The sequence below is a fragment of the Paralichthys olivaceus genome, chromosome 5 (genome assembly GCF_024713975.1).
Source record: "Paralichthys olivaceus isolate ysfri-2021 chromosome 5, ASM2471397v2, whole genome shotgun sequence".
NCBI lineage: Eukaryota > Metazoa > Chordata > Actinopteri > Pleuronectiformes > Paralichthyidae > Paralichthys > Paralichthys olivaceus.
This window is the reverse complement of record NC_091097.1, coordinates 9,137,688-9,150,878: the sequence shown is the minus strand read 5'-3', so window position 1 is coordinate 9,150,878 and position 13,191 is coordinate 9,137,688. Positions and strand designations below refer to the sequence as shown.

The 13,191-nt window shown below is 41.0% G+C and overlaps 1 protein-coding gene across 7 annotated transcripts in view; it reads left to right on the top strand.

The window, feature by feature from the left end:
* The window catches only part of gpatch8 (G patch domain containing 8), a 28,161-nt gene that overhangs the window by 7,079 nt on the left and 7,891 nt on the right, over positions 1-13,191 (top strand). For 2 of the 7 annotated variants that reach the window (XM_069525737.1, XM_020094487.2), the window contains 3 exons: positions 2,706-2,724; positions 6,276-6,348; positions 12,140-12,180. Coding sequence is in view for 3 of the 7 variants with exons in the window: in XM_020094485.2 (XP_019950044.2) it covers positions 6,276-6,348 (73 nt within the window). In the remaining 4 variants the exon portion in view is untranslated. Of the gene's footprint in view, positions 1-2,705; positions 2,725-6,221; positions 6,349-9,222; positions 12,181-13,191 lie in introns of those variants that run through there. The other 5 variants (XM_069525735.1, XM_020094486.2, XM_069525736.1 and 2 more) reach the window with 4 other exon arrangements.

Genomic DNA, 13,191 nt, shown 5'->3' with positions numbered 1-13,191 from the left:
TTGTGGCATGAAATATTGCTGAATTGCTGGCATTTTAGTTAGCTCATGCTAATGCTTCTCTACCAGAAATCACTCTTTTGCTGCTCTAAAGGCAGTACTTTCCAGTTGCAGTTCAGTGCAGCTGCTGTTTCGGAGCAGTGAAGAAGTGATTTCTGGTAAAAGAAAATTTACAATTTTATCTGGATGAAACTCTAAAGACGTGGTATCGAATAGGTACATAGATTTGTGTATTCACTGTTGCCTGACCCAGCATCCTCCGCAGGTGGCATTTCCAATGCTGGAACATCTCTATTACCAACCCTGTATGTTGTTTAGTTTTGAATTTTTGCAGCAAGATTGGAAAATCAGTCACACTTGCTGATCATGGTCATTTTTCTATGTCTTACAGATATATGCTTTTCTTTTACCACAAGATCATATCTGTAGCCTGACCTGTCGCCAAAAACATGTGTTTTCCATTGCTAGAATCCAGTGAACCAAGAGCATTAAAATTTTATATCCTGGTCGAGTTTTATGTATGACTCACATGCACACAATCCTCCAGCCTTGAGTGGGCGGTGGAGAAGAGAATGGGAGAGAGGTGGCCTGCTCACCCGGCTTGAGTGGCTCTTTTACTCCTGCGCTATTATTTGTGGAGGGGCGCTGAGGGCCGCGCTGCAGCATCACACAGTACTTCACCCAACCGTGGAAAAAAACGGCAAAATCAGAGGTCCCGTCACCTGTAACGTAATTCCGGTAGTAATGCAAAAAGGAAAGGTGGCAGAATTTTTATCTACAGGCAACTTAATGTGAAAATTTGCCACAAATCAACACAGATAACACTGAAGTTAATTTTGGTGGATGCGACACATTCTGTCAGATAGAGTTGAATTATGCATATAATTATATCACTAGAAGCACACGACTGTATCTGCCACCTTAGTGTGACCCTAAGGTGGTAGGACTTGTTGCTATCGTTCACAAGCGCCACACCTTGAAGCTGCTGGTAAATGCTTCTGCCCGGCCTCTTGGAGCCCCTCCCCTGCCAATTATTGTGTGTGATCTATAGGCAGCTAGAGGTCTGTGGTACTTTATTGGGATCTTTTTTCTCTTTCTCTCTTCCCCTTTTGGTCTTTGCTCTTTCTCTCTAACATTGTTTTTGCATTGCATGTTTTAACTTGGTAGCATTCAGTACTATTTCCTCTCAACACCCTTGTCCGATATCACTACTACACTTTTCCCTTCCCAAAGTCATTCCTCCCACGTCTCCTGCCCCCCTTCCAGTTCCCCAAACCCCTGCCCTTCCCCTCCTCCCTTACCTGACCCCGTCTCAGAGCGATATGCAGTGGGCAGCCTCAGAGCAACAGAACGCACACATACACAAATCTAACAAACATGTATATAGGCCACAGGAAGATTGATTTCTTGGTAGGTTCATCCAAGTTGTGGTAATTACTATTTCTCTCTTGTACAGTTAGTGAGGCCCAAAAGAACTTGTTTATTTGTAGGTATATCAGCTACATTGCTACATTTTGAGATGTGTAAGCTTTTGCATGATAGCCAGTCCATATTTGACACAGCTGTTGACTGTCAGAGTTCTGTCAGCTATTAGTTAAAAACACATGGAAAAGGTCAAACCCAACCCTTAATTAAGCACCAGTCTTCATCCAGTGAGCAGCTCTGGTGACATGTTTAAGATTTTCAAATAAAAACTCTAAACAAACCCAGAAAATAACCTTAAGCATTTGTGTGTAAACCAGTCTGATTGGTCTTCAAACTCAGTGAAAACACTAGTATCACTGTCTCTGTTAAGAGTAACAGGACACCCCTCAAACTTGGGCCTTTTCTGTCTTTACTTAAGTTCAGCTTTATGAGGTAAGTATGATTTTTAAATTATGTGTAAAATTGATAGTCATCAGACTTAAATCCTTCTTTGTCATTGCAGTGCAATCTTTATCCCCTCACACGGAAGTAGAGCTTTCTGATTTAGATATTTGTCGACTGCACAGAGACAATTGTTTTCATTTAGTCACACCTACAGTGGATGAGACAGTGCAGGAATGTACAACACCAGGGAGCTACATGAGTTTATGAGGAACAGCAGACAGCAGAGCCTGTCCGTGACCAGCTCACGCCAGAAGACATTCCTCAGGGACACGAGAAAGGATGATGAGAAACTGCAGCGGCCCACTTGCAAGACAGATCCCTAAAGACTCCGTCTCAGTCTTTTCTTTTTAGACTTTGCAAAATCTCAGATCTGTTACAGAGCAACCAACCAAGAACAATTACAGTAAATGTCTGGTTTTGGGAAGTTTAAATTAAGTAATCTGAACCAAATTTCACACACAAATGCCCTTACTTACACACACAAATTGCTCTATACTCTGAGGTATCTAGGTGGGGTCCCCTGCATATCACTTCTTTTACCCATATCATTTACCATGCACTGTGCCGATGACGGCACAATGCACACTTTTTAAAAACACCCCCTCTTATAGATCTCTTTTGTTTGGATAACATTTTCTATTTTTTTCTTTCTCCTGTATTAACTCTACATTGGTGGATTTATTGACATGCCTACATTTTCTGTTTGTGAACAGTATTATGTTTGTTTAAAAGCAGAGAGAGATTTGCATTTTTAAGAACTAGAGAAGCTAGCAGAATTGCAGTTGAAAGCGTTTGGCCGGTTTCTTACGTTGTGTCACGTGTGACTGTTTTTTTGACAGCCCAGTATTTTAAAGCCAGGTTCGTATGGAAATGCCTTCACTCCACTTGCACTGCTGTTGGACTCGCCGTCGTTGCTTTCATCCGTCTGTCTGTCAATTCTTTTGGTGCACTCATCTGTTGTTCAACATGCAGCCTGCGCCTCATCTCCACCCCCTGACCTTTTCTGAGCCCTTTTTGGTCTAATCTATTAATTAGCGTTGGCAGTTGCGACTCGTGCTTCATCCAACCTGCCCTTTCTGTTTTTATATTATTTTTTTAATCTATGTAATGAAATAGATCAAATGTGAGATATTTGGAAGGAGAAACATGTTAAATCTAAGAGAGGGACAATATTCTGAGCTTGAGGAGGTTCAGCTTTCACCAATTATTGTGAAGAGGCTCAGCAAAACTATGACTCAGGGTGCATTTTATTTCCCTCCTTGCTCCAAGCTTCATACACCAGCCAACCCTACAAATTAATATAAATGTTCATGTGCAGTGTTGTTGCACCATAATCCTGCAGTAAGGGACAGAGGCAAGCCCAATGTCGGTGGGAGGGGAGGCATTTACTGCAGCAAATTCTGCAGTGTTCCTCCACAATGATGTCGGAGGACATTTTGTCCACCAGTCAGGATAAAACACACTTAACCAGCCACAACCTCTTAATTCTGTGCATCTTATGACATGACCAGAAACCGATGGGCAGGGACAAGTCATATAGAGTGATAGCATGATAGTATAGCCTTCGGTGTCCTAGTTATGGGCTGATACAGGCTGGCTGTCTCTAGGTCTCTACCCACCATGTCAGCCCCAGCACAGATCCCTCTCTTATCTAGTCCCGCAGAGGAATGGATCTGACAGCCGCACAGCAAACATCATGAAATGGAGGGAAAAAATACCAAACCCTAACAGAAACAGGAAGTGAGTCAGTGTAGTCCTTATCTTGGGCATTAGAGGCAAGCATCAGCCAGATGTTTTGAACGTATTCATTCGAGGCATCATGGTAAAGAATTGCCATTTCATGGTTGTTACAACTTGCATGTTGTTTTTCTACCAAAAATCTTAAATATGTCAAAGGAAGGCAACAGTATGCTCTGAAATGCCAAAGATTAAATCAAACGTATCTCAATTGAGACCTTGTGGGCGGAGATGCAGTGTGTGCTGTGTGTGACTACCACTCCCCTTCACATGCACTAACCCATACAAGCCCAGCTCACCTCCACAATCCTAGAAACTCACCTTCACTATGGCTCAGCCTGCTCTGTTCTGCCCCATTTCCTGACCTCCTCTTATGTCAAAAAGAACTAATTGAGCCCCGTTGAGCCATCACCTTCCTCTCTGTGCCTGATCCACCTGAGACTAACACAGTTGTTTGGTTAGTTTTTTTGATCCATCCACCACCCCCAGCCCGCCCCACCCCTCTGTATGTGTACCATTCACAGTGCGCTACTAACACCGACGATGCTTTTTGTTAAAACTCTTTTAACAAAAAGCTGCATGCTGTTTTTTTCTGTTTTGTTCCAACCCCCTCACTTTCTGTTTGTGAAAGTTGATGTCAATCTCTTTGTGATTATAAATATCCTTTTTGTTTGGTTTGTATGTTTTTTGTAGAATGCAGCACTCTGGTGAATGTTAGCCAAGCTTGGAATAGTTATAATCACAACAGAAAAAACACTGCTTATTAAGAAATCTCATTGTTTCCTGTTTATTTGTGCTTGAGGATGTACTGTAGTGTGTAGTGTTGGGACGGTCTTGCATTTCACTTAATGTTTTTTCTTATTTTCTTGCTGACCCTCACTAGTGATTTAACAGTCTAAGACATGCACATTGGGCCCCACAGTGTGCTAGGAATTCCTGTTGTGGATGTTCCAACACTCAAACCTCTTTGATTTGTTATCAGTTGCCTGGTCTTGTCCTCATTGATAGTGTAGAGTTTGTCCTAGCATTCATTAGTATAAATAGGCAAGTAAATCAGAACCTCAGTGCAGTTGAATCCTTTTTTGGGTCCTCTGTAGCGCTTGATTTAAAGCTACAGTGTGCTGCAATTTGTAAAAGTCATCTAGTCTTTAAAATAGAGATATTCTGATGCCATTTCCCATTCCAATACCAATTCTGATATAGTAACAATATGAAACCATTATATTTTTTAAAAAAAACAACAACAACTTATTAAACATATATATTTATCATCTGTATGAGTAATGGTTGCCATTATTGTTGTATGGCCTAGTATAGTTTAACTCCTTGTGCTATTATTTGTGTGGTAGTTCTTTAAATGCTTTATGAGATTGGTAGTTTTGCATTTGCCAACATTGGTGCTACCCCTTGAAACTAAAGTCCTTCATACGGTACATGGCTAAAGTTACACTGCCTGAAATCTTCTTTGCTGTTTTAAAAACGGTACTTACTGGCGAAAAAGAAGTGAATTCCTGGAAAATAAAACTACAGTTTAATTTGGGTGAAGCTAGTATACTAAAAAGACATTCTATCAAATCTGTACATTGATTTGTGTAATTGTAGATGCCTGACCCAGCATTTTTGGCAATATCAGAGGCATTTCTGATGCTGGCATCAGATTATCTCTACTTTAAAGTATTTTCTCTTGGTATATAGAAATGATATCTTTGTGAATGGTCAAATTAAAAGCATGCTAATGACATACATTCTTGATAAAACAGTGTGAACATGGTTGGGAACAGACTATTGATAACAGACCAGAGACGCTAAAAGTGTCCAAGAACATGCACAGCAGCTATCTCTAGTACTTCCGGTGGGGTTACATGCTCACAATGTCTCCCTAACTTCACCTGCACATCCACATATCCCCCTCACACGTGCATATACTATCCACCCTGGGCCTTGTAATGGTAATCCAAGGCCCACTAGCTCCACGTCTGTCTCTTCCTCTTGCTGTATTGTTTTTTGTGACAGCTGCATTTGTTTCATGGTGCTCCCCTTGTCATGGTTACGGAATCACAGCAAGCTTGGAGTTTCTGGTCTTCGTTTTTGTTAATGCAAGATTTCCATACTTGTTCTGTGTCACTTTTCTTTGTGTACTAAGATCTTGCTCTGTAGTGGTTCATATATGTATGCGTGTGATACATATATTACCCTCTCCTTCCTCCTCCTCTTAACTTCTCAGCTAGTGAATGTGACTTTGTGTTTTATCTTTATCATCCCCAAATAAAACAGAAATGCTCCCACCCAACTCCTTTGCCTTGAAAAGATTTTGAATTAAGTGTACTTCCACGGTAGGAGGGTATCCTGTAGTTTACAGGTCACACATAGCCTCATGTATTTATCATAGTGGAAAAACTACTCTTCCTCTCAGCCCCCCCTTTATCTCCCTCCCCCATCCACCCCCAACTACCACTCCTTGTGCTGGAAGACACTGATGTTACACGCTGTAGGTGATGTGGATGACGATAATGATGATGGTGATGGTGGTGGTGGTTGTGCTGATGATGATAGCGTGATCTGAGTGTTTTATTTTGTTTTGTGTGTTTGTGTTTTTGACCCGTGCCCACGGGGAAAGCTCATCTTATTATTGGAATATTTTTGGTTTTTTTCTCCTCTGTTCTCTCTGCTAGGATAACATCGGGCACCGGCTGCTTCAGAAACATGGCTGGAAGTTGGGGCAAGGCCTTGGCAAAACCATGCAGGGTAAGAACTCACTCTTCTGCACACCTATTTTCAAAGTATGCTGGTGGTACTGGGCCACTATGTTATGCCATTTCCCCCCCCTCATTTTTCCAGGGTTTGTTTTGTACTAGCAACTTTTCTTTTCTCTTTCACATACTTCCTCTGACCTCTTCCTTTTTGTCTGTTACTGGGTAAAATGGATTATTATTTAAACAAACGTCATTCCAGTTGCTTCTGTTCTGCTCTCGTGCTGCTGTTCTGTAGCTCTGGATGCTTTTAAAGGAATAAGCATGAGAGAGGGCACCCTCGGGATTGGGTAATGGAATTAAGTGTGTATTTGTCTTCCTGTCATGCACTTAGTTTCAGCAACTCAGACTAAAGTAAGGTATTTTTCATTCTATATTACAGAATAGTTGTTGAACCAATTATCTTTGAGAAACAGTGGTTCTGAACTTCAAATTTGCTGTTGTGCTAGTTTGTTTTCTGGTCTCTTACCTTCTCCAGATCTAGAAAGCTTCTTTAAAGCCATTAACTCACTGGAGGTAACTGTGATTGAATGGCTGAGTTGATATTGAGTCGCTGTAAGAGGGAGCAGGCTCAACAGAGCTTAGAGTGTGGGTTAGTCTTGGCTAACATCAGCACCTCATTAGCTCAACCCTGCTGCGCTCATAGGCTCACTGGCTCACAGGCAGTGGTGCAGAAGCCTAGCATGTTTCCACTGAGCCACTTCCTGTCTGTTCACTTACTTACCTCCCTTCATCAATATCTTCATTCTCTCTGTCTCTTATTATTTTGTAATGCTTTCATAGCCACACCCTTGCCTGTGCTCCAGAGAGGATGATGTGTAGCATTGTCAGTGAATGATATCATCTCTGACAAGCTAATGAATCCTTGCAGTCTGCTCGGAAGCTTGTTTTTCCACATAATTTCTGGCATTAAGTCTCGTCTACCTCCTCCAGCATGTCCTTCTCTGTCTTCTTGGTCCAACCCATTTTAACAGCAGATCCACCAGTTTTACATATATAACTCTTATGCACTGATGACCTCTTCTTCTCTCATGGCGTTGCATTTGCAAATCCTGCCCAGTGCATTGTTCTCAGTGTAAACCCAGCAGTAACAGCTGTGCTCAATATCAGCATTTTAATGAGAAACAACCACTAAATATGGAGTTTCCAGCACACACCCAAACTGTGGTCATAGCCTAACACCTAAACACATAAGAGCCCATGCAAAACTAGCAGAGTAAATGAGTCATTTAAATTCACTTTGTAAATTAAAGATGCTGAGATATGTGTTCAGACTTGTGCTGTCTAACTGGATTTGTTGGCCGCATTAGATATATTATGGAAATCACCTCTTTCAAGTCAATGCCTTTTGTGTGTCTATGGTTCTGGGAATGATAATTTAAATTGTAATAGTCAGGCAACAGACAATTCTTAATTGTTTGCTGGACTATATGGGGTGGGAATCTCAAGGCACCTCACGATTCGATTCCGATTCAGAGGGCTACGATTCGACTATAAAACGATTATCGATGCATCAAAGAATCTTTTTTCTCTACATGATCAATTTTTATTGAGTTTTTTGATTTTTTAGGTATTTAAGATTTACAAAATAAGGTTTTCCATTAAAATATCAGACTACAGCAGTCAGTCTTTAACAATGGTCAGTGCGCTCCACATTGATTTGACATTCATTCAGTTTACACTTGTGTGCTGCATCTTTTGCCTTTATTGTATCAGCCTGGCCCCCCTTGGCAACATCGAGGCACATTACTCGGCTAGTCAAGGAGAGATTCTGCTCCTCTGCTCTTTTTGATTCACTCACACTTGCTGAGTGTGTAGCACTGAACGTTGCTTCTTCTGCAACAAAGATTGTGGTTAAAAATACAGCAGTGGGATCGCTTAAAATATGTACATTGGGGAAAATATGAATTGATTATGTTCTGTCTCTGCATCGATGCTAATAAAAATTAATTTCCCCACCTCTACTGGACTATATTGCAAAATACAATTATATTCATGGTCTTTCAGAGCAGGTGGTCACAATATCTCCTTAGTTTAACAGATAAATGAGCACGGTTTTGTTTTCCTGTGGTCTGAGTAAATGATGAATCGTAAAATCAGATGTATTTGCCACAGTGTGGACGTGGTCGTACAGATTGGCATTGCTGTAAACAGCTAGTATCTTTACTCATGTGAACTCCACATTTAGACACTAAAATGTTGATTATGTATTGGTGAGCTTCCAGAGACACACAGATCCAATGACTGACTGTTAAGCTGTGTTGCTGCTACCCCAGCACCTCTCACTCATGTGCATATATGGCCTTGCTTCCTTGTGTCATCTCCGAGGTATTCTCAGCTTGACTGTGGCCAGGGACTTCATTCTGGGCAGTGTGCATGGAGGCTAACAACACTGCAGACATTTCTGAGTGTAGCATTCGTTGTTTATTTCTATGTGGCCTTGGACAAACTGAACAGCAATCTGTTTGATGTGATAAGAATGTGTGCTTTGTGTGGCTAAGAGAACAAGTTGCAGGAGCTGACTGTGCTTGTTTTTGCCGCTGGCTCACTGACATCGTTATATAAGCATCCTGCTTTGTGGGCAGATGAGACTGCGGCAAAGTGTCCAGTTGTTGTGTAGGAATTAATGACCCGGTGCTGGAACCCACTATCTCTGTTCAAATTTCCTAAGGAGTCAGCTTACAGCACAGTTGCACCCTTATATCTCACTACGTCTGCTGGGTAATAATTATCTTACTCTCTTTTCCTGTCCTCTTGCCAGAGAGAAGGTTTATGAAATCTGAAGTGAAAGCATTGTCTCCCCTTTTTAAGTTTTTCACTGTATTGACTTTGTTCTTATTCTTCTTTTGTCCTTTTTGCCCCTTTTTAGGTAAGGTTTGTTGGATCCCCTCTGTATGTCATTATGTGTGTGTGCGCGTGTGGGTGTGTTTTCTTTCTCCCACTTTGCCGTTGACCTCAATGTAACACCCTTTTACAGTGTACTGTAGGCTAATGGCCTCTGTCAGCTTCTTCCTCTTTGCTGCATAATCACTAAACCTTTATTTCAATCTGCTCGAGAGTAAAATGCTTCGATTTGAACCAAGAACAAAAATCTATTTTGAATCGAGGTAGATGTAGGAAGCCATGATTCCATCAAATCCCTTAGAATCATCATCTCCACGTATTTTAGATTTTTTTTCCTCTTTGAGTTTCCGTGGCTGCTGTCGGGTATCTGATTGGCTGTAACCACGACTCAGACTTTGAATGGCTTGCAGAGTAGACATGTTTTTCCCCCGTCTGCTTGTTTGCCTGTTTCTACCTCCAAACCTGTTAAACTTGTGTGAATGTGTGTGGTCATTATGTGGGACTGAGACACATGTGTGTTTGTGGATGTGTGTGTCTGTTACTGACCGGGCCATAGAGTCAACTTACAGGGAAAACCTCACCACCCTTCTACACCCGAATGCCTCTGTCCCCATGGTTACACTCCCATCCTCCCCCTGTTTCTTTGCTCCTCCTGCACAGCATGTTTGTCCCAGAGGTGCACAACTGCCTGCCTCAGACTATCACACTCACCTGGGTCTTTAAGCAGTGGTGGAGGTAACGCACTGAACTACCACTTTCACAGTTCAAACGGGTGCACAGTTCACATTTTTAAGTGTACTTTGGTTAAAAATTGTAATGCAGAACCTGCTCTAAGCACTGCTTAAAGCCTCACTGGCTACTTCCTCAGATACATTTTTTATGTGTGTCATGTGTCCACTTTTTGTGGGGTTAAGCACATCCCAAAACAAGCTTTGTGGCTTTAGGCCAGGGAGGAAATGAAGGAATCTCAGAGAGAATTACTAACTGGGCTGACAAGCGTTTGCAAGGCAAAAATCTCAAAGGGGGAAAATGGTGGTTGTCCCTAGAGGCACTTATCATCTCAGACGATATATTTGACCAAGTTTAAAAAGGCTAAAATGTTTCCCTGTACCACGCACTGTAAAAGTAGATGTAAGCTTTGATTTACATTTTTTGTAAATGGATGCAGCTCCTTTCTTCCCTAATCTGTCAGACTTGAATTACCATCAGTTTTTTATCACTCCCTCACCCAGTACAGCTCCTCCAAAAGTTAATGGGTTTTTTTGGGCTCGGCTTAGGCAAAAAAAAAACCCCAAAAAAGATATTAGTGGTGTAACGGACCACGTTTGATCAGTTCGGAATGCATTTGAATTGCAGATTGATGGCAAAGTTTACCTATTTTAAAGTTTGTTGCTGGCAATTTTTAAAGTAATGATAGCATAAATCTCAATCCAGAGATGCAGTTAAATCAAAGTAGTTTTGTGTTCACATGAACTGCACAGATTGATTGTAGACGCTTCCTGCAACATTTAAGTCACATCTATGGGAGCACTTCTGGGTTAAATTTACAGATGATGGGACCTGCACTTAAGAACAGTGTTTTCCACAAAATTGGTTCAGTCTGTGGGGGTAGCGCTGGTGCACCTGCACATGCTCACAGTTTGCAGTTATACAGTTTATAATTATACATATTAGTAGTATGTGTGATAGTACGACATTGTATGCCATTCGTGGGTCTGCAAACAGCTGCAGCTGAAACTGTGACCCTGACTGTTTGCGAGTATGGTCAAAACAGGCTGGGTGAAAAAATCATATCAGGTTTTTTTTTTCCATATAGCTCGATATTGATATATATTACGATATAAATCAAATCACTATTTCTGTAATATCTGCTTCAGATGGTAAAAAAGATAAGTGGTATTACCTGTCTTTGTGGGAAGTGCATGCTACTCTGCTTCATGTCAGACTAGCCAAAATATCTCCACGCTACCGAATTCTTCTAACCCTTCTTTTCAACAATGTCCTCGTCGTTTGAGGCTTTGGCTGTGTCCGTTGGGGTGTCTCCTTCAGTAGTGCTGTCGCTCATGTTTTGGTAAAACCGGTACTGTTGTGCACGGCTGCTGTAGCCCAAACATTAGCACGTGTGGTGCTGCCGGCTGCTACTCCTACACTCTGTGTCGTGTGCGAGGCGCTATTCTCAACATCATTGGCTGTTTGTGTTGTCCGTCAAAACATTGATGGAATGAGTTTTATTGACGTTGTATCGACCATGACTTGTATTTCTATCAAAGAATGGTTATTTCGCGATAATTATCTTTATCATTTTATTGTTCAGCGCTATGTGGCAGTATAAATTGGATTAGGCGGACCACCACAGTCTAGAGAATAAATGGGGAAACACTGAAGACAAAACAATAACTAATTTAACCAATTTTTTATTTACTTTATTATTAAATCTTTTGTTTTAAAACTTGATTTAGACATTAAACACCTAAGAGTGTTGCAAAATTTCATTATTATAAAATTTTTTCATTCAAAAAACAATCCGATCCTTGACTACAAACCATGATCTGATCCGAACTGTGAGTTTTGCGCTCCGTTGCACCGCTACTAGTTATATACATTTGAATTTTTCTTTATTAATACAAGGATATATGACGTTTGGTGTACTTTGTAAGGGTTGGTAGTTTGGTTTCCTGGGGGCATACTGTGGTTGAGAGAGAAAGATGATGCCAGGTTAGGGGCCTGGGGACTGGGACCAGTGGTTGGAAGAGAGTGGTGAGAGGCAATCCCTGTAAGCACTTAGCCCTGAGTGAAGAGATGAGGAAGGTGGGGGGGTGACACACTGAAGCCCCTCTGGTAATAAACCCCCTTAACCCCACAACCACACTCCCAACCCCACCCTCCCTTCTCTATGTGCCTCAATTCTTCCTGCTTAACCAATTGGTGTTTCTTTTTTACAGCATTTGATCCTGCCCATGTTGTGCTGATGGTAAACTTAGTGGTAAATGTTATTTTATCCCCCAATTGAATTGTTTTCTTTTTAAAATTTGTTTTAATTTCTCCCATTTTTGTTATTTTGTTTTCCTCTCATCAGACCACCAATGCTACATAGGCTTTCAATTCTTTCTGTATTAGTCCTCATTCTGCTGCTTGTATATTATCATGCATATGTATTACTCTTAGAACATTGTCATTTTGTTTGTTTTCAGTTTTTTTTTAAACCTTGTGATTCACACCCTGTGATTTAGATGCACATTGTTTTTGTCTGGTCCCTTTGTTTTCCACTGGAATGGGTAATGTGGAAGTTTTGTCACTGTGTTTTAAAAATTGGTGATAGTTTGGGATGAGTGTAATTGTTCATTAATCTTTAATTCTGGGCCTGACTTGTGACTCCTTTCAGACAGACCACTGCAGTGGCTGACTAACAGACCACACCCTGTTTTTGGTTTCACTTCTCTACCGCTGTTGGGCAATTGGCATGAATACACATGTCTATCAGTAGATAGTCTTGTGATCTACAAATCACACATCTCCTCACCTCCTCTGTGGAATAAGGCCTCCACAATCATGCAGTCAGTTAGGTTTCTTTTCAAGTTACAGGCCCTAGCAGCTTACAGACACTGCAGTGGGAAGGAGAGTCCAGGCAGGCCACTATATGTGACAATGCCCATGCATCTATGATTTCAGAATTAATATGTCATTGGGCTGTGATGACTAAATTAATCAAGAGAAGCACAGATATTACACCTGTAGTAAAATTCTTACCCTTCTCTGTCCAGGAAGGTAAGAATGTGCCAGGTAGTAGCATCATTTGAAGTAATGCATTTAAAGTTTAAAAGCCTTCAAATGCATAAATATTTAATAAATTATGCATTTTGTCTGTGGACAGTTTGCCTAAAACTTTGACAGGACAATGACAAATTTATAGAATTTGCCTTCTCGTTTTTCCTCAATACTTGAGAAAACCTTAATTATCACAATAATTAAACCTATATTATTAATTACTAATCCC